This window comes from Melospiza melodia, chromosome 15 (assembly GCF_035770615.1).
Source record: "Melospiza melodia melodia isolate bMelMel2 chromosome 15, bMelMel2.pri, whole genome shotgun sequence".
In the NCBI taxonomy this organism is placed as follows: Eukaryota; Metazoa; Chordata; class Aves; order Passeriformes; family Passerellidae; genus Melospiza; species Melospiza melodia.
The window spans coordinates 9,257,404-9,281,528 of NC_086208.1; the positions used below are offsets into that span (position 1 = coordinate 9,257,404).

The window sequence follows — 24,125 nt, forward strand, 5'->3', positions numbered from 1 at the left end:
ACAGTACTGCATTCCTTTCTACTGAAAACCGTCAAGTGGAATTTTCTTTTGAGGTTAGAATTGAATTTAATAGGATATTAACTGAGGCTATAACATTGGATTGTATTGTACAGAAAATGAACAATTTATAAAATGAAAATTGATAAAATGAAAGTTTATTATTGTTTAAAAATTACTTATACAGCTTATGAAATTCTAAGGTAAATATTTTCAATATCAGGTCACTGAAAAATCTATTTGCAGCTATGTTAGAGTTTTGTGGTCTTTTAAATTTTGTTTTTTAGTATGCCACTTACTACCTTCCAGTTCCCTGTCACTCAGCCAGATGTTTATAATTCTTTAAGCTTTTAATTTGAGTGAAAAAAATTAGGCATTGGATACAAATTGAATTTGTCATGCTGTCTTTTTACAAGCAGATTAAATTTTTTACTTTCAACTGTACAGTCAGTTTAATTATTTTGTTACATTTTTTAATTGCTTTAGATACTTTTCTCACTGACAGCTGAGTCCTTTATTTGCATCATTAAGCCAATTTTTTTGGTTGTATTAACAAATATCTGTTACCTTAAGAACCACCAAAACCTACCTCTTCTCCCTTCTTTTAAAGCTTTGATAAAGTGCATTCCTAGGATTAGTGTTGTATCAATTTAAATTATTTTAACTATGCTTTCTTGCTATCATGAAAAATACCTTGGCAGTAACATAGTATCTAAAATCAGTGGGAATTTTGATTTTAGAACATTGTGGAGTTCATCCTTCTATCTAACACATTGATCTGTTAATTCATGCAGACATACTCATGCATTTTAAAAAAATCTTGTGATTCTCAGATTGGGCAAACATGATGAGACGTGACTTTAAACTCTTTTGCATACAACTTTTATTTGATGTTTATTTTATTTGCTGACAACATTCACATCCATGTGCTGTGAGCAGCCCATGATAACAGTGAAGTATAAAACACATTTGAGTTTGTTGTGTGCAATGCATTGAACATTAATGGAGCAGTCAAGTCATGGCTGTGGGCTTGGCGTGGTTTAAAAAGCCACTGGAATCTGTGCAGTACCTGGTGGCAAAGCACTGTTTAAAACCAGAGCTCTGTTCTGTACAGTGAAAGGTTGAACCTGTTCGTACCCACTTGGCAAGTTCTGAAGCTCTGCTGCCCCAGCTGCAGCTCTCGAGCAGGGTGAGATTGTGGGATGGGGAGTGGAGCTGGCAGTGCAAATATCCAAACAAATATCCAAACAAATATCCGTGCAAACAGAGCACTGAGGAGCAGCCCCAGCAGAGCCAGGGCGAGCAGCACTCAGATGAGCTGAGCTCAGATTCATCACAGCTCTGCTGTCCAAATGGGGACCAAAGTAAATCCTGTAGAAACCACAGGACCAGGAATGCTCTGTTCAAAACATATCAGACACAATGGGAAATAACCCTGTCTTGCTGAGAAAAAGTAAAAAATGGTACTTCTTTATTTGGACCAAAAAATAATTATGGTAATAATTTTTCTGAAGTTCCTGCCTACAAATTCAACAATATAGAATACATTCAAGAAATCAGAGCAGCATGCATTTCCCATCTATTTGATTTCATAAAATTACTTCAAAATTTGAATGATAATTTATTAACTTCATGCATGTAAAAAATTTTACTTGGAGGAGGCCTATAATTGTGAGGTGGGAAAATCAGACAGTAAATTATCACTACAAAATTGGTTTTGTGTGTGAAATAAGCAAAGATATGTATCCTGTGTATAAAATAGTTTATTCTCAAGAAAAACAGCCTTCAGTGGATTTCTTTTCAAAGTTCTAATGCAAATAAGAAATACATGCTCACTGAAGTACCCTGAAGTGTTTTATGATGCAGATAGAGTAAAAAGGTTTTAAACATTGTTGCGTTTGTTTGTTCTTCTCCCAAATGCTTTATCAATTTCCTAGTTTAAAGGGTACAAAGAATGTAGAAACAGAGGTCACATTAGATATTACACAGATTCATACCTCTGTGGCACTTCATGACCTAAAAAATAGAAGTCCTAGGAAACATGGAACCTTTTACTTTAGAAAAGACCATTGAGTCTTACCATTAAATTCTGTTTATTTTTGTCTTAGACTGCCCAGTTTTGTCTGCATATACAGGTGGGTACAGGATTGCACTTGCTGTTGTAATTTTTGGTTTAATGCAAAGGTTATGGACAAAGTTTTAAAAGTAACCTAGCTGCAATAAATTCTTCAATAAATGCTTTCAAGTTTGATTTTTTTAAATGACTGTACAAAATTTGTATATTGTTTTGAGAATTACCCTAAATGGGCAGCTCCTCTTCTTTGCCACCATTCCCAGTTTAATTCATTACCTTTGGGTGGGGCACATGGTTATTTGTTGGGTCTCTGCAGTTTTTCTGTGCTACTGGATAGATCCTTCTCTTCTGGACTTGTGCCTGAGATCAGTGGTCAGAAGAAATAGATTAATTAATTTTATTTATATTTTCAAAGTGAAGACACATTTTTCTCTTTTTTCCCTTTTTTTTCCCTTGCCTTCTATTATAGTTTAAATGACTTGGAAGGAAAAGGTTAATATAAAGCCCACTGTACATTGGTTGGTTGTCTTAATCAAGGCACTTTATCTGGAAAATCCCTTTCTTTGTGTTACACAGTATGAAAACTCAAGCTTAATGAAAATGGAAAGTCTCTGTCAAGGAATGTTGTCATTTGGCCAGGAAGATCTTTTTCTTCTTGACCAAGCTGGCAGCTCCTCATTAGGCTACTAAAGATATCAATGTCCAGACTGTACAAATTTCAAGATGGGTCAATTCTGAACAGAAAGGTTGAGTAGTTTTTCCTGTTGGGGATTAAGTATAAACCCCAGCCTGGATTATAGTTAAAATAAAAACCTGTGTATGCAAAATGCCTTGAAGAACATTTCCTAGAAATGTGCTTGTTAGTTCAGAACTTCTCTCCTTTGTCACTACCAAACTCTGGGCACTTCCCCAGCGAAATTTGCCTCTTGTGAGAGTGTTTATAAGCTCAGAACCTCTGCACATCAGTGGGCATGGAGCAAGAGAGAGAGCAGGACACAGCCCAGAGCTCCTACAGAAGGAGCACCAGGAGTTGTTTGGATCATTAGGGAGGGACACTGCCTCCTGCTCTGGTGTGGGAACATCAGCAACAACTCCCAATCTTACTCTCTGAAGAGGAAATGAGCAACTAAAACCAGGTCAAAAAGGGATTTGGCACACCTTAGAGGGAATTTGACCACCTTCACTCAAGATGACGGGAGGTGGGAAATTTCTATAATCAATCAGATGAGGAGGTGGGGCTGAAAGTCACCCCACCCATGTGGGCTGGTGATGAAGTTTGGTGCTCATCACCTCATTCTCACCTAGCTTTAACTAAGATATTTACAGATCCCCTGCAGCAGGATACTGGGTTTTAAAAGCATAGAACTGTTATCTCAACTACCATTATTACCTAGTACTCTGCAAGTTACTGCTATTGGTAAAATCTGTGTGACACTGTAAATCTTTGGTATCTGTTCAACAGGACGGCAAAACATGGTAAAGGAGAATGTTTGAGTGACTTGTTCAAACATTTCTTTACAACTTATAGACATCTTGAATACTTTAAGTTGTTTCCTAGTCTTGAAATGAACTAATATTATTCATTCAGCTATTTTGGAAACAGATAGCGTTTTTGCTGTGGTCAAATATTGCTAGGTCCAGCTTCAGGGAGGTGGGGGAAAGGGAATTAAGCACACATCAGGGATGTTGGTTTGTTGACCCTCAAACCTCTGAACTGGCAGTGTTTGAAAGGGAAGGCGTAACTTTGTCTAAACTCTATGGTTTTGAAATGTAATCAGGAATTGTATAGCATGGCTTCATCTACAACAAAATTATTCTGTACTTTCAGTCTTTGCAATTCTGGCCTTTGGTTCTGCTGCACAGGCAGAACAAGGTGTCACCTGAAGTCATTTAGGGGCAACAAAACATTTTACTTTCTGTATTTAACTAGGAATGATGACTATTTCTTAGAGGTTGAGAAAATCCTGTAACTTTAGTGCTGATCCATGCTATCACCCTGACTCTCGTCTGCGTTTCTTCTGGGTGTGAAAACCATCTCCAGCAGAGGCTGCCTCTCTATGGGGTGCATGGATAAGTCATTGTTTTTCTGGATGTTGTTCAGGCCTCTTCCTTTCACTGTCTGCACTCTGCAGCGCCTCAGGAGAGTCACCAGGATTGCCTTCATCATGACCATGGCAATGAACTTCCCCACGCAGCTCCGGGGGCCGAACCCAAAGGGCTGGAAATAGCGGGAGGGGACCTGCGGGGAGCAACGGGAGGAGCAAACTCAGAGACAGGTTTTTCTCCTTAAAAGCAGAGAAAGCAATGATGGAAACTGGCAGTAGATATTATTGCCAGTCAATATTGTTGCCAGGCCTATGTACAAATCACAAATGGGACGGGACTGCTGGGAACGTGCCTTGAGCTGTTGTATTTTCCAGCATCAGTCTCATTGCATGGTTATGACAATGGGAAGACGCCAGCAGCTCACATCCCAGGCAGCAGACCAAGAACTTAATGTTACAACTGACTTTAGAAGTTTTTTGACGAATCATACAAAGCAAAAGCACATTGACAGTAGTTCCATCCAACCATTATAGGCACACGTTCCTTCGGTTAAAACAAAGCTTGCTTATTTCAAATACAATCCCTGCTTGTAAGCCTTAAGACACAACGCACAGATCTCCATTATTAAGCTTAGAACTTCCTAATATCTCACTAGATACACTTTTCTGCAGCTTAGGGAGCTATTCTAGACCACCATTACTACACAGACCATTGTTCTATTTCTCCTTACTTTTCTACTTCTTACATAATTTTTCTGCTGAGCAATCTTATGGCTACTGCTTAACTCTAATCAGAGTTCTGCTGTCTCTGAGGCCTGCCTTTTGCAGCTGTCCCAAAACCCTCTAATTTTAAGGATTCCCACAGATATACTCGGAAAAACTTGTGGAAATAAACTTTAAAGAGCAATTCCTCATTTCACACTGGAAATCCCAGGCCCACCTGCAGGCACTGACAGAAGTGTGGATCAGCCTTTGGAAATTCAGAGGTAGCAGGGATTGTACAGTTAAACAATTGAATTGTGCTCGTGTGTTTGTCTGTTTGTCCTGGGAACTACAGGGATTTCACCACAAGCTGTGAAATGGAGTGAAGCCTCTGCTCTTCAAATGCATTAAACTTCATTAAAAAGTTCTTCAGAAAATGTTCATTATAAAGCTTATAAATATCTGAAATACAGGCTGATGCCTTGTCTAATGATAATCACTGAGCCATACGCCTACTCCATTTGTAATTATAAAGCTAATATTTCTGAGAATTAATTTGTCGTGACATTAAATGTTAAAATTTTTCATATTTAATAGATAACACAAAACTATTGTCTTCTGCCCTGGCAGCTGAAATAGGAATTGCAGGATTCCCAGGATTCCTGAAGAGTCAACAGCTAGTTTCTGCTACCTTTATTGCCGTTGAATAGATCAGTTAAAAAGAAAGTCTGGTTATAAAGAAATTATTTTTCTTCATCTGTGTAACTTCTTTTTAAAAAAGTGAGGTATTAACTATGTTCTGATTTCCTATTTAACAAGAATAGAGTAGAAACCATTTATTTATATCAAATCATCTGGAAAAAGTGTACTGTTTTTCCTTACTTTCAGACTGACAAAAGTGTTCAGTTTAATTTTTTTTTAAATAAACTGAGCCATGCTTTTGGAAAAATTATAGATAAATACAAGTGTTTATAACACAGAGCAAGTACAGCAGCTGGCAGTGCAGCACAATGGCGAATGCACAGCCTGTGAAAATGGAAAAATGTTTAGATTCTAACAATGGCATCTTATCATAAATAATGCTGTGGATTGCTATTCACTTAGAGAACTGGAGGGAAATTGTGCCTGCCAGAATAATTATGTGGCAAACAGAATGCATCAAGTCAGATAGAAAATGTGTGGTTAAATATTTGGTCAAGGGGAAATATTTTTAGTAGCAATATGTCCTCATAAATTAAGCAAGATATCAATTTTTGATAGAAATACTTGGAATGTAAATAATGGGTGGCAAAATGGAGTCTATTCACAGGGAATTCTAATTTTGATAAAACTTCATCACTTACTCTTCTTGAATTTTCTGCAAAAACTTTTTTTGAGCTGTTGTTTTTAATGCGGTTTGCAGGATTTCCTCAGCAGTTGAGAAATATGAACCAGGTGGATTAATGCTCATTTTTTGTGTGTGTTATATTTGATATGCTTAGCTTTTGGTAAAAAATAGGTAAAACTTAAAGTTATTTTCTGGCTTGAACACTTTTTTTTTCTTTCTTAGTTGTTGCTTCAGGTGTTTTAATGGTGAGACCATTTTTGGTGTATCAAAGTAATCTGTTCTTTTTTAAAGCTGAAGTTGTTGCTGTCAGTGTTCATGTGTGCAGCTGCTAACACAGGGCAGTTTTAATCTCTCCAGGTTATTATTGCTGAACAAATACAGCTTCACAAAACCAATTGTTTAATCAGTAATCAGCAGAGGAGAGGTCTGAGTAAATAATCTGAAGGATGATTTGAACCAGTGGGGGATTACAAGAAGAAAAAATATTCACATATTGCTTTTGATTATAGTTCTCCTGGTAGTTAGAACATAACTTGATTTGAAATTCAGAGCTGAACGGGAACTTAATTACTCAACATCTGCAGTATTAAGTTAGTTAGAACTTAACATTTTCATTATGGTCTATAAAATATTGTTAATTTAAAGAGAAAAAAAAGAATAACATGGGCACTGGATCCCCAGTCTCTCAGAAGTTACTTCACTGCTCCACCTCCCCAGAGAATGCTCAGCTCTGTGGGCTGCTGGCATGGCTCTAGCCCCATAAAGCCTCTTTATTTTGTCCAGTGCCAGGGGATATAATGGCAACTGTGTGTGTCTGACAAATTTAATCAGATTTTTTTAATCAAAACTATTATGTCTGGAAAAACTGTTTTCTGTATTATGATTATTTTTTATTTAAAATACAGCTTGACAAGAAAATATCTGCCCAGCTCTAATAGTAATAACAACAGTAATCAGCAGGTTGTAATCAGCAACTGGGCATTTAGACAAAGGGAAAACAGTCTTATGGCCACAAAGTTATTGAGCAAAGAAAGAGGAAGAGACATCAGCAATAAATAATATCCAAATTTCTGTAAGCAACGAGATGGAAAACTTACATTTTTCTCAAAATTTTCAAGAGAGAACTCGTTTGGCTTTGGGAAGAATTCGAGTTTGTGCATGCGGCCGATGTTGAGGATGATGTTGGTGCCCTTCTTCACGGGGTAGCCATCAATGACATCGTCCTGCAGTGCTTTCCTCATGATCAGGTCCACCACTGGCTGGTATCTCATGCTCTCATAAATAAAATTCTCTACAGTTTTTAAGTTTGGCATGTCATCACTTTGGATGTCTCTGTCGCCTTGTGGAATAGAGCAGATGGTGAAGAGAGTAGTTGGTTAGGAATTTAATACCTTCATAACTTCATTGTACAAATATCAGAACATTTTGAGAAAATTATTTGGTTCTGAAGTAGGAAGAATCTGGCAGCTTCTAAGGAGTTTTGTGTGGCCTTACTTATTGAGGAAATCTGGTATATTGTTCATTAGCATAAATCCTAGTTTATTAATTAACAATCTTCTCGTCTTCTCACTCTTTGTTCTTGTCACCAACAAAACTCTGGGGGTCTTTCTTTGGGTTTTGCATGAGAGAGCAACAAGGAACAACAAATAAATCTTCCAGGAGCTGACAGCAAACAGACCCTGGGGATAGTCTGGAGCTAATTCTGTAGGGATGTTAAATTTCCACGATGTGGTGAAGCCGTACCTTAGAGGGCAAGGCTTCAGAAAGAAGCAGGGAAAATGAGGGAGTGAGTACTCTCATGAGGACAGTGCAATGAGGATTATTAAAAGTACCTTAGAAAAAGAGTAAAAGTCTTGTGATACATTTTCTGGTGTTTAACAGACCAGAAGTAAGACTTAAATAAGAGTGGATGAAATTAGTTTCTATATTGGTTCAGTGTCAGATTTTGAATGAAGGCTAGAGAAGGGGAAGAATACAAATTTGGAATATCTTGATTGTGTTTTGAATAGTTAGTAATTAGTACTTAGAGGAGGCCAATTTGAGATCAAAATGGATGACAGCAGAATATAATTTTAATTTTGTCTAGTCTTTTCCTCCTAGAGTTATAATGAAACTTAGAGAAGTTCTCTATTTTAGCACAGAGAAATACTGGTGATTAGAATTATTTGAAACAAGTGCCCCCTTTTGCTATTTCAGGGTAACAGGAAAATAATTTCAATTAAACTTGAGGTGAATGCTGATATTACTCTGTGGATGCTGAGGAGAGAATAGACCATATTATTGCTAATATATTATCAATTCTGATGATTCCTGTTTTATTTTAGAAATTTCTCACATTTTTTCATTTGCCCTTTAATATAAATTTTTACATACAATAGTAGTTCATATGTTTTACAGCAAACACTTATGTTGGGAGAAAATGTCTAAAATTTTCAGGTTTACATAAATTAAATTAGATCTCTGCTGAAGCAAAATTATATTCCCACATGACTGACTTTGCAGTTCCTGCTTACCCACAACAGTTTCAATTTCTCTCATCATCTCCTCTTCCACTGTGGGGTGCTCTGCAATCAGGATTAGCATAAAGAAGAGAGTCACAGACAGAGTGTCAGGAGCAGCAATCATCATCTCCAGCACACACTGGTTCACATTCTCAGCAGTCAGATCCCCTCTGTTCTGAAAAAAAAAAAAAAAATTGGAAATTTTGGAGAAAATATTGATTGCTGACCTCTGATGCCAACAAAGGTTTACAGACTGCACAATTTCTGGACAGTCTATCTTACACTAAATAGCATTTATTTTTTGTCTTTCAGAGAATGACAGAAAGCTCATGTTCTGATGGGTGTCTTGCAGGAAAGCAGAAATGTGTCTTCTTAGCTCAAATTCTTTTTAGTTTGTTGCATTTACTCAATGACTTTGTGAGCTGTCAGATTACACAAGGTAGGAGTGATATAACATTTGAAACCTTTGCAAACAAAAGGCAATATATTAAATAATACATAGGGGTTAAAAAAAGGCTGAAGGACACTCAGGGATAGATGCAAGAGTTTTAGGGATGTTGTTTAAGCCATGAAATAAGTATGACAAGTACCTGATCCTGAAATACAAGTATTCCTGTTTGAGTCACTCTCAGGGACTCCCCAGCACCCACTCAGCATCCCTTTATGATGATGTGACTTTTGGAGAGGCATGTGGAGATCAAATTGCAAGGCCTGTGTTCAGGGGAATGTCAGAAAACCCAAAACTTGCCATATTTTGAGTAAATTCCCAATACCTGTGCAAAAATCAACTGGGATGCAAAATCCATGTGTTCATCCAACTTTTCCACAGTGGAAAGCTTTTGTCGCTTCTGTTCTATTAAAGTTTCCATTGCTCCTTTAAGATCCTTGCTGAAAAGAGATGAAATGCAACATATTTATAGATATCTGCACCAGAGTATGACTAGAAATACAGAGATATACCAAGAAAAGCACCTAAGGATGGCAGAAATTAAGTATTCCTAAGAATAGTTGTATGGTTCTCTGCAAAAGTAGTCATACTTAGGCAAAGTGTGTTTTCTTATTATTCTTAAATAATTACTTGACAGTCTGGAATGAATCTTAATCTCTTTTTATAGAATAGACTGAAAAGGAGAGAAAAGTGTCTATATACACTATTAATGAACAAAGGTTTTAAAGATTTATTACCATTTCCAAAGAATTATTTTCTTTCCTTGTATTTTATATTGTGTTTTATCAGTAAGTAAAATGAATTTAGAGAACATAAGGGATGTTTTTTTTAGACAAGTATTAGAAAAATTGTATATTGGAGTAGAGTTTATTTAAAATTTTCATATTTGAATAGTAATACTGTGTCAACAGTTTGTGTTCCAGTGGTGGAAAAAGTAAAGTTCAAAGGTTGTTATAAATTTTGGGGGAATTTTCAATTAATTATAGATTTGAAAGTAATTGTTTAAAAAAAGTATTCTGAAAAGGTTTTGAATGGAATCTTCAGGTTTTTCAAATGTGGGTTTGTTACTGTTTACTTAGATAATGTGTGTTTGTAGGGTAAATATATTTAGAATTTCAATTACCATAAAGATCTCAGTATTTATAAATATTTTATGTATTAGAAATAATTAGTAGTCCTTTTTGAAAAGTTTATCAGAAGAATATTACAAGTCTTCATATCCTGTGGTGGTTCTTTGCATTGTCTTAAATCCAGAAATCTTTTTTTTTTTTTCTTTGCAATAAAAAATTATTAATAAGTTATTTTTTTATGAGACTGCTTTTGAAATATCAATATTTGCTTGCAGAGGCTTTCTGGTAATAACTGGCCTATAATAGTTTATTATCAGCATCACAGGATAAAGCAGTAATCAGTGCCATAATAAAACTAGGAAGCAAATATTAGAGAAGGTGAATCTTGTGTCCAGTGCTTAAGAAATGTCAATTAGTTTGGGTGAACCTGATCTTCTCCTTAAAGCCTTTGTTATGTAGCACTATCAAAGCAATTTATTGAATATCCTTCTTAAGGAGCAATTTCACTTACTAGATGGAAAACAAATCCCAAATGAAAAAAAGTGACTGCCAGCTCTTTTTAAAGCCAGCTCTCTTTTGGCAGAAGACAGAAAAGAAGATCACAAAACTGGAAGAGTAATTTTGTGTTCTTGCAATGAGGAAAATGGCGAAATGTATTTGTTCCTTACTTAGGGAAAAAACCCTCAACCTTGAAACGGATTATCACACTGAGCACCAAGTTTTAACTCATAAATGAGTGTTTGACTCAAAAATGCATGTTGAGAAATACAATAACCAGAAATTGTTCAAGGTTTAACTCTTTGGGGTCTGTACCCTGAATACAGATGGGTTTCCTTGTTTGGATGAGCTGCAACCTGCTCTGATTGTCCTCAACTGGACAGCAAATAATCAGTTCATCCATACAACGGCTTTTCCTTGTCTGAAACAAAGCTTAGTTTCACATTTGAGCATGCATTAACTGATATTTTGGTGAATAAATTGGAACTGGATAGACAAAGCTTTAAACTGGTCCCAGAATTCAGCTACTTGTACCATCAGTGACAAACCTGGTTCTGTCTTGGCTCTGCAAACAGGGGACCTCAGCAGCCACCTTTGCAAGTGTCACAATTTAGCGTCTAAAAGGCAGACGAAAGATCTGATTCATTTCCCTTGATTTCCCATTGAGGGAAATGCTTCTTCATAAAAAGAAAGACTCTTATGCAATCGCTCTGTAGAGCGGTTGATACTCACACTGCGTCTTTGTACTTCTTGCACAGCCAAGAAATCTTAAAAAATATGTCAGGCTTTAATAAAAGGGCTTGCCAGGCATCAAAGTAGTTTTGAATCTTAAGCACAATGGCATTTTCTGAAAAGAAATGTTAAAAAAAAGGTCATTAGTCAAGTAAGGTAAATCTTTCAGAAAATTAATAATAAGGTTGGGTTCCCTACTCCACTAAGTTCCTGGGAATCTGATAAGCAACTGGTAGGTAACATTTGAAGCACAGAGTAAGAAAGGTCTAGATCTTTGCAGAAACTCTTGGTAACTTGCTACGAGGGCACAGAGCTGTGTCAGCCAGACCAAAGAGTCTCCCGTAGAAGAGCAGAAGCAGAGCTATTGGAGAACACTGAAATGGGCAATTTAGACATCCTGATAATATTATTTCTGTTATAGGCTGAAGAAACAGAAAACATAATTTTTTAGGTGAACTTTTCAGAGCAATCATTTAGTTTGGTAGAAAGATTTGATTTTTGCATGAATATAATTTAATATTGGAATAGTATGAAATTGGTGCATAAACATCTCTTTAAATGGCATGATTCATTAAGGTGGGTGAAAAGCTAATGCATATTTTTGGTCACGTAAAACTTTTTTATAACTACCATGATGCTAAATCAATTCAATTAATTATTGATATGGTGATACAAGGGTCTGGTCTTGCTCTGTTATGTTGGGACAAAATAGCTGAGCGGTGTCAATGAATTTTCCTTGGATGCGCATTTCAGACCCATCCTACGGCCCAGAACTGAATCTGTCAGTACCATCCAGAGGAACCCCAAGGAAGAGCTTGTTGGAAGTGTCGAGCATGATCCTCCTCATGAGGTTGAGCACGTTGATGTTGCCCAGCTCCGTGGTTTCCTCCTGCAGCTGCTCCAGGTGCTCGATGGTTGACTCCACGCAGATCGCGATCATCCGCACCAGCCCGGGGCCAGACAGAGCTGGGACATTTGTGCAAAAACACAAAAGGTTTGTTAGTTTTTGTACCTTCTTTATGATGCCTCAAGTGGTGATAGCAGTGTTGATGAAATGGCAAATTGTGTCAGTGGCTGGTGTGAACCCATTCTGGAGCTTCAGTGGTTTATCGTTCTTTGAAAGGAAAATCCAGGGATGGACTGTAGCAGCCTGAATAGCTGCTGGTAGAGTCCAGGGTAAGGAAGCAAAAAGGGTCTTTGCGTAATATACACACACGTTTAACTCGACTGCAGGGTGAGATGTTCAAGTCCTGATCCCTACACACAGAGGGTCTCCCTTACTCTCCAAGGGGCCTGGGGCCTGGCCCTGGACTGGGGCAGTACAGAGTGGAGGGACAATCAGGGAAATGGGAAGGAGTGGCTCAGGGACATAGGAACGGACATAGGAACAGGGGAAGGAGCCAGTGGGGTCTAGCAGCTTTTTGAGGGAAGCTTCTCGTGTCTCCTAGAGCAGGGAATGCCCCCTAGGGTCTCCACAATGGATTTCAGACAAGCATGGCAGCGTTTCAGGGAGGGTTGGCTCTGTGTGTGTCACAGTGATGCAGGGTGTCTGTGCACGCTGGTTACCTTTGGTGAAAAAGGGTCGAATTTCTTTCCAGTGAGCTGGGTTGTTGTTAAATATGATCCCATTCTCGTACATGCCAATGCACTGCAATCCAAGCTTGCTCCCAAACCGAGACACGTAATGCCAGTGCTTCATTACATGGAACACGCTGGAGGATCTGGGGAGGGAAGGAGGAAAAAGCCCCAAATAAAAGAACTGTTTCATGGACTAAATACAGCATTTGTATGCTGACATTTTACAGTTGCTCCCAAGTGCTGACTTGCATTCTTAATTTAGCAGCAATCACAATGCTTAGCACGAAATGTTGTTCCTTTTACATAATTAAAAATCTGATCAATGCTTTCAGAATTTATATTAAAGCAATAAGCTGTTCTGCTCAGATTTAAACTATTTTTCAATTAAAATGCAAATAGTTGATGAAGGATTTTTTAAAGGATTTAAAACTGAATAGTGTGTATACATAGAAATGTGCAGATATATATGATACACTTAGGTAGAGCCCAGTGTCAGATATTTCAGAGGATAAGGTGAAATATTTGATGTGTACTAAATTACAGCTTTACTGTTGTATAGTCAATGCTATGTACTCTTTTGTAGTTCTTTGATCATTCTCAGACACATATTGAAAGCATAAAAACACATGTATCACTTGAATATGCATTATCATAGTACAATGGTATGTGTGGCGTAAATAATAAATATTCTTAAAGAGATGCATAAGGGAAATCCATGATATGCATAATTGTATTTACCACCACCAAGATTAATTTGGTGGTGCTGGCAGACAGCATTCTTGCTTTAGGATATAATTTCCTTTAGAGGGAGCCAGCATTTCAGAAATGTGCATGTGATGAAACACTGATCAAAGGAAATCCAACCAAAAGAAAGAAAATCAGATCAAAGATTTGAAATGAAACAATATGCTTCTTTCTTTACTGTGTAGTATAGTCTATGGGCCAAACCCGAGACTACTAACACGGGTTTAGTTTATTTTTTCAGTCAGATAATATAAATGTGGCTTTTGCTACTGACTGCAAATATCCTTGGTTTTCAGTTTTGCTTCCTCCTGTCCCACATGTCTCTGTGCAGGAGACACATCATAATGTCTCAAGGCAGGGTTTTGTCAAGTGACCTTGCATAAGGAGGTTTTCCTTTTGAAACTGTTTAATGAAGTCCTCCAAAAGACATCAGCTATTGTAAGCAAAACTGCAAGTCCTTCTCTCTGAGCATTAGTACCTCAGTATTAGATTTGATGCTAAAAGTTCAGATGACATTGGTGAAAAGAGATGACATTGATTTTCTTGTGCAGAAGCCAGGTTATGTTTAGTTTTGCAGTGAATTTAGGATCCACTGAAAACTTTATTCTATGTTCTTACTTTAAAAAAAGTTAAATATTTGTTTTCTAGGTATAGCCAATGATTTAAAGCCAGAAATGCCTGAAAAGAAACAATATATAGACTGTAAATCTGGCATTGTTTAGCAGCACTCCTGGTTTGTTTCTGATTAATTGGTAGCACAAAGACAGCTATAAGAGTTGGTCAGAATTTCAAAGCTTTCAGAACATTTTACTGCTTTAGTTGGTATTTGTAACACCTTTGTAGGATAGGAACGTAAATAGTTTTCTTGTCACGATAACTTCTTTCTACTGAGGTTTAAATAGAGATGAAGCTGACTTGCACCATGTGGCAAATTCTGTGATTAGTCTCTATGCTGCTCTTCTTTCAAAGGCTTTTACTTAATGAAGGTATTAATTGATTGACACTGTTACTTAAAAGGTTCTGATTCTTTATCAATTACATGTAGTAAACCTTTTACTGCTTTTTTTTTTTTTTCTTTTTCATGGCATGACTTGTAATAATCCAATTTAAGAAACCAATGGAGCTAATAAAATAGGCTGAAGTTTAGCATTATGTTTAATACTGTGCATAATTGAAACCTATGAATAATCCCATGAATTGGAGTGGAATTATTCCTAATACTATAATGCTGTATTTGCTTAGTTAAGTCACTGAATTGGAGCCATAACCTTTAAACATTTACTTCCACTTTAAGGAGAAATTTAAAAACACAGAAAATGAAAATTTGACTTAATAACACATTGCAGTAAGCCTAGATCCCTAAACTGAAAGTTATCTCTATAATAAATGGATAGTAAAATAGATGGTAAATTATTTCTAGGATTTAGCCACAGTACATTCCTATCCACAAAAAATATTAGGAGAATTCACCAAAACTTCAACATCAGAGTCTTTAAACAGACACAAGAAAAAGGTCTCTGAATAGCAGAAAGTAATAGGCTTTTGTTAGGACAATTTTTGAAAATAATAACTTCAATTCTGCTTTAGAACAAAGTAGCGAAGATGTTGTAAGGACATAAAGCTTTTCAAGTTATTAAGTATAGAAAATAAGGATTTACTTGCTAATTATAAATGTTTCTTCACCGCCGATCCAAACCCTCACAAATTCTCCGTATGTCTTGTTGTAGTAGTTGCAGGCATTCCCTACTCCCATCCAGAGAAATCTGCCATGAGAGATGAGGGGGCCAATTCCCATGCAGTATCCTGGCCCTAAGAAACAGGGGAGAGAGGGTTGGTCTCACAGCGCTCACAGACAAGAAAACAGCTTTTGAGAGGAGGTTTTACACACGGCAGTCACAGCCTGTGCTGGGCAGCTCACACCAACTGTCCTGCTCTGAAACTGTCTCAGGAGCTGCAGCCGTGCTGCTGGAATCCCACTGTCTGAGAGGCCTGTAGTGCTTTCAGTGGCACCTACAACAAATGACATTCTGGGCTGCTTTGGACAGCTTCCAGCTGCTGCTTGCTTTTGGAGGGGCGAGGGCTCCATCCTAGGAAGAAGAAATTCTCTTTTAGGCAAGAATCTTTTCCCAGAGTTTGTTCCAGGAGTCACTGGTTTAGGGTTATTCCTGTCCAACACCCGTGAGAGGCTGTGCACCGCTCTCCTCCATGCAGCAGAGTGTTGCATCTGGTGGAAAATAAGCTGAGCCACTAATGTCTAAACAGGCCCCCAGAAGTTCCAGAAGGGAAAGGAGATTCGATGTTGTTCTGTTCTAGAGGGTTTTCAGTGCTAAAGATAGAGAAACATTGATAACCTACTAAAATCTTAACAGCTTCTTACATAACTGTCTAGAGTAAAGATAATTTAGAGGCTTAAACTTTAAAACATGCAAAAAGTAGTTTATAATGCGCATGAAAATGAGAGTTGTAAAATAGAACGAAATAGTTGAAAATCCTGAGTTATAAAATAGTATTTTAGCTTTCTAGCACACACAAAATAAAGCTGAAGACGAAATGTCATGGCCAAGCCACAATTATTATGGAAGTTCTGAACTTAGAATATGCCTGATTTCCTTTACCAGGAAATTTTAAGAATCTGTATTACTTAAACTGATTCATAACAAATTTTGTTGTCATACCATAATTATTCAGCATTAATTTGGCACTTAAATTTCAGGAACAAACAAAAATTACTCTGAAAACTTTAATGTGGCAGAAGGGCTAAAGCTGACTTACCTGGTACTGATGAAGTCTCTTCATGATTCCATACGAGGAAGAGAAAGCACATGAGGATGAGTATGGGCACGGTGGCCACGGGCATCGTGTCTGGTACCAGGCTGGTGATGTTGAAGTGCATTGGGTTCAGGGTCTCCAGGACCATCTCTTCAAAGAGGTTCTGCTTTGCTCCAGAGAGAGAGAGAGGAAGGGAGAGAGGCAGAGGCTGTCAGAGGTGTTCAGCTCTGCTTGGTGCCTCTCAGCCCCTTTGCAGTCCCCACAAATGAGCAAATCCGCTCTGGACGTGGCTTTATAACCAGGGGGACTGCCTGGAGTGATTGCTGGGACAAGACTCATCACAAGTCAGAAGAGACATGAAGCAGACACATTTTTTTGCTTGGGAATAACAAAGGTTTTCTGACCTTGATGTTGAGGCATAGTTTTGGATATTTTGGCTGTCAGACCTTTTATCTCTGATATCGGCTTTGCTGGCCAGCACCGAGGTTTACTCCTTGCACATCTCTAACCAAAACACAAGAAATTAAACTTTCAGCACGTGTGCAAGCATTGAATGAGTTCACTTGCCAGCTTTTGTCTGTCTTATTTAGCTGTTCCCTTCCTGCATGCCTGTAGTGCCAGAGATCCTGAATTTCTAGAATAACTATGGTAGTTTTCAATGATTCAGATAAAGTACCCCAGAACCACAGTTTTTGTCTGAGACATGTATTATAGCTTTCTTTTTACTGCCAACCTTCCAGTGTAACTTAATGAAATATAATGTAAAGCATTTCTTTATGGTTTTTCTGTTAAATACTTTGAAAAATATAATATATGCCATAACAAACAGTGTCACAGATTATCTGTTGCCATATTTTTACTCAGGCTGTAACCAGCACTCAGCACAAGAAAGAAAATGCAAGGACAGCCAACAGGTCTCATGCATAAAAAGAATAGAAGGATTAACTCAAAGGTTTTTTTGCACGTTTTTGAATTAAATAGTAAAATATAAGAAGCTGGGTTACCTGGGAAGGAATATGTGTGAGGAGGAATATGAGTGAGAATTCATTTAACCACAGGAAGGTACTGCTTGAACATGCACAATATTTTATTAAAAAAAATCTTAATTCTGCTCTGGCGATAACTAAGAAGAGATTTGTTTTGTTTCTTCCTGCAACAGTAATTCAAAGTTGAATGTTATATTTACTTAGCAGAAGCTTTTAGATACAGTTTACTTTCAGCAAGTGCTTTCTTGCTTGTTCTGTGCTTTGGCTGAAAAAATGGGAGCTTGCTTTGTAGTCACCATCAGTGCTATAATTATGTTAAACTAAGCCAAGAATGGGATAGATGCTTTCTAGATAGGGAGAATCCTGGTGTGTATGGTCCAAGGAGGAAATATATGGAGTGTAGGAAGGGAATATGGGGAAAGGGAGCAAGCAGTGGTTTAAAACCTTGCAGGTGCATGCAATGCTCCCTTTTGTGTGTTTTGTGTCCAGGCTTCTGGGGTTTTTATGATCCAAAATGACCAAAGTGCCGGGTGACCTTTCAGAACCATCCCTGCTGCTGCAATGGGGAGCAGCCCAGCCCTTTTGAGGGTGCCCAGGGACGGGTCCCACCCTGGACACCTCCAGATGTTCCACTGCCCTGTGAGTTGTGAGAAACAGCTTTGTATTCACAAGCATTTCCATCATGTCATGGTATTTATTATGAGTGCTATTCCTTACCACAACAAAAGCATACCTGTGTATATGTGAATGTTTTATCAGCTTCTGTCCCTTTCACTAAAATGAGTTTACAGCATTACAGAGGGAGAAAACCACACTTGGGGTGTACAGTTCCATTTGATGTTGCTTTCTCCCTGGATCTGCATAAACTTCATGTTTTTACTCCATCGCCACAGATAGGCTCTGGTGTACATTGTGTTTTCTGGGTTTTTTTTTCATTTCCAAGACATTCTGGTGTGTGCTCAGTAGTTTCACTGCCTCACATTCCCTGTGCAGACGAGCATGGAGCTGGTTATGCGTTTGGGTGCTGTGAAATAAACCAATTTCATGCCTCCCAATGTGGATGTGTGAATAGTGAATATTATATCTGCAGGGTGAGCCCTGGTGGAGTTGAAGGCCCTGATATGTTTGCACAGTGTACTTTGCAAGTATGAGTCTCCCCCTGCTATCTCCTAAAAATGAGTTTTGATCTTGTTCAGCTCTTAAACACTCACAGCTAAAGCTTATCACTGTTTTGACAGTGGAATGCAGACAGGTTTCTGTTTTTTCAAAATATACAGATAACAATGGACTGGGTTTTAGATTCTTGATTGCCCCAGCTTCATGATTTTACAGTTTTTAGTAAAAGAATTTTTTCTTTTTCTGTGTCCAACACCTTACTGTTACATTTATAATTTTAACATCCTGGATTGTTCTGTCATGTAGATAAATGTACTAAAGGCAAAGTATTAGGTTTGAATATTTTATACACTCTTGACCTGATCTTAAACAGCCTTTAGTCAAAGGGGCTTCTCAAGCCCTTAAGCAGTTGATATTTCCTGTATTGAGGGGTTCTTTGCTTAAATTCAATGAATATTAATGAAACACACTTTCAGGGCTTGCATTTTTAACCTCTTTTTTTTTCATTGCAAAAGCCAGCTGGGCCATGAAAAATTCACCTTAAAGATATTTCCGCACAACTGCTTATCCCACTCTTTATGCATTGCATCTTTTAAGAGCTGCCCACGAGTGAAATCTCTCCTCATAAAAACTCAAACCCATTTGGACAGTGAGTAGTCACTGAGCAGACTGAAAAATTTAGGAATGGAACTGAGTTAGAGTGCCCACTGCGCATGAAGGAAGGCTTCTCTAGTCTTGCTCATTGTGGCTTTTTTGCTGTAAGTAATTTTTCCTTTCCTTGCAGTTGGTTGAGGTGGCTCAGATCAGAGGGGTTTGTTGGTTCAGATTTTTATTTATGGGGCAAAACTTTTAAAATCCAGTGGGGGAAAAGAGACTCATTGTAGGAAAGGGTTTTTGGGACAGAATAGACGGATGTGCCCAGGCTGTCTGGCCTGGCAGCAGTGACAGATCTCAGCACCTGGGAAAGCAGCTGCCAGCAGAGGGCCTTTGAGTTTACTCATTTTTGAGATGGGCTACAAGGCGCTAGGAGAAGGTTCTAGCTTCTGTCAAACGTTTTCTTGCTAAAGGTAATGTGAGGAATGATGTCAAGGTCCACAATAAGGAGAAAAGCTCATACATCTGAAGGACACCGGTATTGACAGCTCTTATTCTGATTACAGCTTTATGCTTAATGACTCTGCAAGTAAAGGAGCAAATTCATAAAATCATATTATAGAATTGGAGCTGAAAATCTTTCTTGATTTTGAAAAAGAGTTCATAAAAATGCCTCATAACTCTTGAAGAGCCACTCTTGAGTCCTGGAGTTGCTTCCTTTGGAGTACTTTGTCTATCAGGAGAGAAAAAATCTGCTACTTGTTATAAATTCCCAAGTAATAGTAACTTGTATTAGCAGCATCTAAAGCAACTTTTCTAGGTTTAAACAGTTTAGGAAAATAAATAGACTTATTTCATACAAACCCTATTTTGTTTTACAGATCTGCTCCCATTGTACCACAATTTTGGCCAATGTTGATATAGACTGAAGGAACACAGTACCTCTGAAAAATAAAATAGTAGGTTTTAATTAAGTTGGAGAGGATATTTATCACCAGGTGTACAGCATATGTCACATCCTTGAGAGAGGGATTGTCTTGTTTCCTTGAAAGGCTGTGGGATTTAAAGCTGAGAGCAGGTCAGGAGACTCTTCTAAACTTGGGAGTGCTCACCATTCCTTGTGAGAGGTAAATTGCCCTGTAAGCATCAGGCTGCACATTTATTTAGTGCCACCCTGCATTCTGTGGTCTCTTCTAACTCTTCAATTCTCTCAGAATGCAATGTGGGTGTCACTGAGGGTTTTTCCACCACAATTTATTGGTTATCTTATATTGCACTCCTCTTGTGACATTTTTTTGTCTTTGGTACAAAGTACTTTTTTCATAATGACTTTTCATTTGTTTTATTACTTAATTATTTTTATCACTTAATATTTCTCACTGTGTTTTAGTCACCTGATCCTTTGCATCTGTCAGACATCTCCCATTACAGGTGGGTTTGCAGTCCCAATGTGCAGATCTAGCATTTTAAATTTGGGTGTTTTCATTACTCTGCTTCTGCAGCACTCTGCCTTCTTTAGGAATACTTTCTACTTTTAACTCATCTCTGCATCTCAAAAGGAAGAGAAATACAGTAAAATGTGAAAAGGAGGGAATAAAACCCTTTTTCAGTCATTCCTAGAGTTTAAGTCAGTGGGCTGGAATTTGTGTAGCTGTAGAGGTCTATCCCATCTAATTACTATGGAAATGTATTCTAGCAGTGTTGAATGATTATTACAGCCTGGTAGATTAATCCTGCACCACTTGATTACTATGAAATCTAATCTAAATAGCACTTACAACTTCATCTGTTGTTTAGGTTAGAGGAGGAGGAGGAAGGGAGAAGGAAGAGATGACAGCTTTCAGCAAAGCTTGCAGGTGGGAATTTAGTAATGACCATCCTGGCAATCTAAAGGGGCTCTTGACAAGTAAATGAGGAGGTAGGAGCCTAAAGCTGTGTCAGAGGGCAAGGGAAAGAGAAAGGCAGAACACAGCCATGATTTTGTGGTGTTGAAAAACATCTGTACTGTGTGATAAGAAAGATTGTTACATTTGATGCCTCTGCTATTATATTGAATTCTATTTTTTAATTTTGGTGAGTGTTGTTATGACAGGGTTACCTTGTTTCACAGCTGAATAGGATCTGTCCCTAGAACCTGCTTCTCTGAGATTAAGTTCTGTCAGCTGCCTTTGATAGCACTTGTTAAAATGCTGCTGCAGTGCTACAGGGCTGCTGGTGCCACAACTTTATCCACACAACTCAATTTCTTGTCACCCTTTCTACTCAAGGTCTACAGTGAGTTCCAATGTGCAGAGAAGTTTGGAATTGCAAACTTAAAATTACTGTTGTAAATGCTGACATTCCTACTGTCTGGAGTCAGTTTGGTCAGTTTTCTTAGCACCACCCAACACTGGCATGTGACTGGAAATTAGCTGGTCACTAAACACTTTCCCAGAAACAAATACATTACAAATATCTTCTGTAAATGTAGGACTCCATTTGAATATTAATGGAGTTCTGTTGTGAGAGCAGTGTACCTTTTTTATGCCTTTTTATGGTGGTTGAGGTGTGATTTGGAAAAATAACTTGTCAGTTTTAGCACTTTTGTGAAAAGGTCTTGTTGCTTATGAGGCACCACAATGTCCATGAAAAGCATCGCCCACATGGGATGGTACCAGGGTTTCCTGTGACACAAACCATCTCCTGAGCAGAGCAGGGGTGCCAGTGCTTGCAGGGCACCAAAACCAGCTGGGGATGTGCAAACCTCTGCAGGAGGGGCAGGGCTGGCATTTACTTCATCCCGACCTCAAAGTTTCATTACGCCACCACAGGCTCTAATCAACTCAAAACCAATCAGAAAATGAGTTGTGGATGGCAAATGAAATCTCTCTAAAGTGCTTTTGGTCAGACTCTTTATTGTGGCTGTGGCAAAACAGAACTGTTTGAGAGGGTTTTCTGTAGGTAGCTGCTGTTGGTTTCTGTTACTACAGGGTAGGAGTTTTGTTTCTAATTTCTCAAACAAAACCCAGCTCTCTCTACCGTAGTCATGTTACTGCTGTTGTACTTTTACTGCTGGCAAATACCTTGATCAATTTAAGCAAAAAGTGACTTGACACAGAAGGGATGACTCTCAAAGAAATATTAATTAAGTTTTTGACTTTTTCCTCTGGCTATAAGTATCATATATTCTATCAAAGTATGTAAATTAGTCCAGAAGGAAAGTTTCTCTGTGTGTTTGAAAAAAAAAAAAAGACTGAGAGAGAATGCTTGACAATTCTCAAACCATTATTTTTGCAAATGACTTTATTGATCAGATATTATGAACTGAGATATAACAGCTAGAAGAAAGACAGCACCTTTCCACAGCAAGCGCCAATTGAGATATACCAAGCTTTGGTTGAATAAAAAAATCCCCAGGGTCAGTTCAAGACTTGTTCTGCCTGAGAATTTTATCCTCACTTTATTTTAATCTCGCTTTTTAAACCTCACTTACAATCCATTTTTCCATAGTGTGACAGTGATGCTTGGAAATGTCAGTTTGTCCAAAATTCACAACTTCCCAACTAATTCTACATTGCTGTGCAGCAGCAGCTGGCAGTGTCTGTCCCATGCTGTGTATTCCCCCAGAACTTTGTCATGGTACACATGAAAAAAATCCACTTGAGAGTCAAAAGTATTAAATCAGACACCACAGAAACACTGAAAAGGTTTGGTTCTTAATCTATGGGGTCCACATCTATAAAAAACTGAAATTATTTAATATTTTCTGATGTAATGTAAACAGCTTGGAAGTGTATTCATGAAGTGAATACGCTTTCTTAGGATAACTATTCTGCAAGAACACTGTGCTGTTTTTTAGAAAAGAAACTTCATAGAACACTTGACAAATATATAGCATATTGCTGCTGTTTTACTACCAAGAATTTGGCCAAAGACCTGCATATTTTCCGCTAAAAAAACCCTCTGTTTAGGTAGTGACAGCATATAATTTACACAAAGATAATTACAGTAGCAGATCAAAGCAGCTCCAGAAGGCATACTTCCCACTCAAAACAAAAATAAATCCCATTTATTTAACGTCCTACCCATGCAGTTTGAAGAAAAACGCCAGAATATGAATTGAAAAGGTACCTGTGTCTTCGTGTCACTTGCGGGTTTCTGCTGGAGGAGAGTGCTGTCCTGGCTCCTGATGTGCTCCTCTCACAGGTCTGGATAGGTTGTCTGGTGATCACTCCCTGTAGCATCTTTTATGCAGGTGCTTCTTGTTGCTAAGAGATCAGTTGCTTGGAGATGGAAGTTTGTTTATTGTAAAAGATCAGGGGCTGTAGCTTTGAAAAGAAAATTTTGTAATTTTACCTCTACAGCTCAATGTATCTGCTGCAAAACAGCCACTGACAGAGATACACATGCTTGGTGCTGATTAGAATTGTGACTGGAGAGTAAAACAGAGAATTAAACAAAGTTTATAGTTTGTGTTTAGTGGCTCTGAACAAGGAAACAGATTTGTTGTTTAACTGGAGATACAACTAGCAGAAATTATGTGAACTCTTTGTCGTGTGTATCTAAAGGTATTTTTGATTTCCAACAGCAAGGAAGTCCAAATGTTTTATTCTAAAATAAGAATGTATGGAGTTGTCAAAGACATTCTGTAGGACACAATCCTTCACTGCCATTGCAGAGGACTGACTGCTGTCCTACATACTTTGGTATTTGCTGTTTGCTCTCTGTTCCCAGCTGGTTTCATAACTCCTAGAATTACTGTACAAACTAAGGCTGGTTTCTCTGCTTTGTGATTCTTCTCCTTTTTGCTGTAGTTTAGGGCAACTCAAACAAGCTGCCAATTGTCTTGAAGAACTGCATTATGTGATTACAGGAAACATTAAAGTAATGTCCAAAGATCTATAGGAATAGGTGTTGATGATGTTAATAGAGGAGACTAACACAGAAGCATGAATAAAATGCTTG

The 24,125-nt window shown here is 38.0% G+C and overlaps 1 protein-coding gene across 3 annotated transcripts; it reads right to left on the reverse strand.

Annotated features, from left to right (window-relative positions):
- Positions 1–856: 856 nt before the first annotated feature.
- Positions 857–23,510, reverse strand: LOC134425241 (aromatase). 3 transcript variants are annotated; one of them, XM_063169701.1, is made up of 10 exons: positions 23,292–23,510; positions 16,489–16,648; positions 15,375–15,525; positions 12,961–13,115; positions 12,184–12,360; positions 11,395–11,509; positions 9,420–9,534; positions 8,659–8,821; positions 7,243–7,484; positions 857–4,310 (listed from the first exon to the last, which is right to left on the reverse strand). In XM_063169701.1, exons 2-10 carry the CDS (start codon positions 16,631–16,633, stop codon positions 4,044–4,046), a joined length of 1,530 nt encoding a protein of 509 aa, XP_063025771.1. In that variant the 5' UTR covers positions 16,634–16,648; positions 23,292–23,510; the 3' UTR covers positions 857–4,043. The 3 variants fall into 3 exon arrangements, with proteins under 3 accessions (XP_063025771.1, XP_063025769.1, XP_063025772.1); XM_063169699.1 differs by having other exon boundaries at positions 16,489–16,651; XM_063169702.1 differs by having other exon boundaries at positions 16,489–16,656.
- Positions 23,511–24,125: the final 615 nt, after the last annotated feature.

Bases quoted from the DNA above. Each gene is read 5' to 3' on its own strand.
- LOC134425241 (XM_063169701.1), bottom strand. From the start codon at position 16,633: ATGGTCCTGGAGACCCTGAACCCAATGCACTTCAACATCACCAGCCTG. The intron at 15,526-16,488 runs GTAAGTCAGCTT...CCTGTTTCTTAG, and splicing joins AGAGACTTCATCAGTACCAG to GGCCAGGATACTGCATGGGA. The intron at 11,510-12,183 runs GTACTGACAGAT...ATTTCTTTTCAG, and splicing joins CCTTGGGGTTCCTCTGGATG to AAAATGCCATTGTGCTTAAG.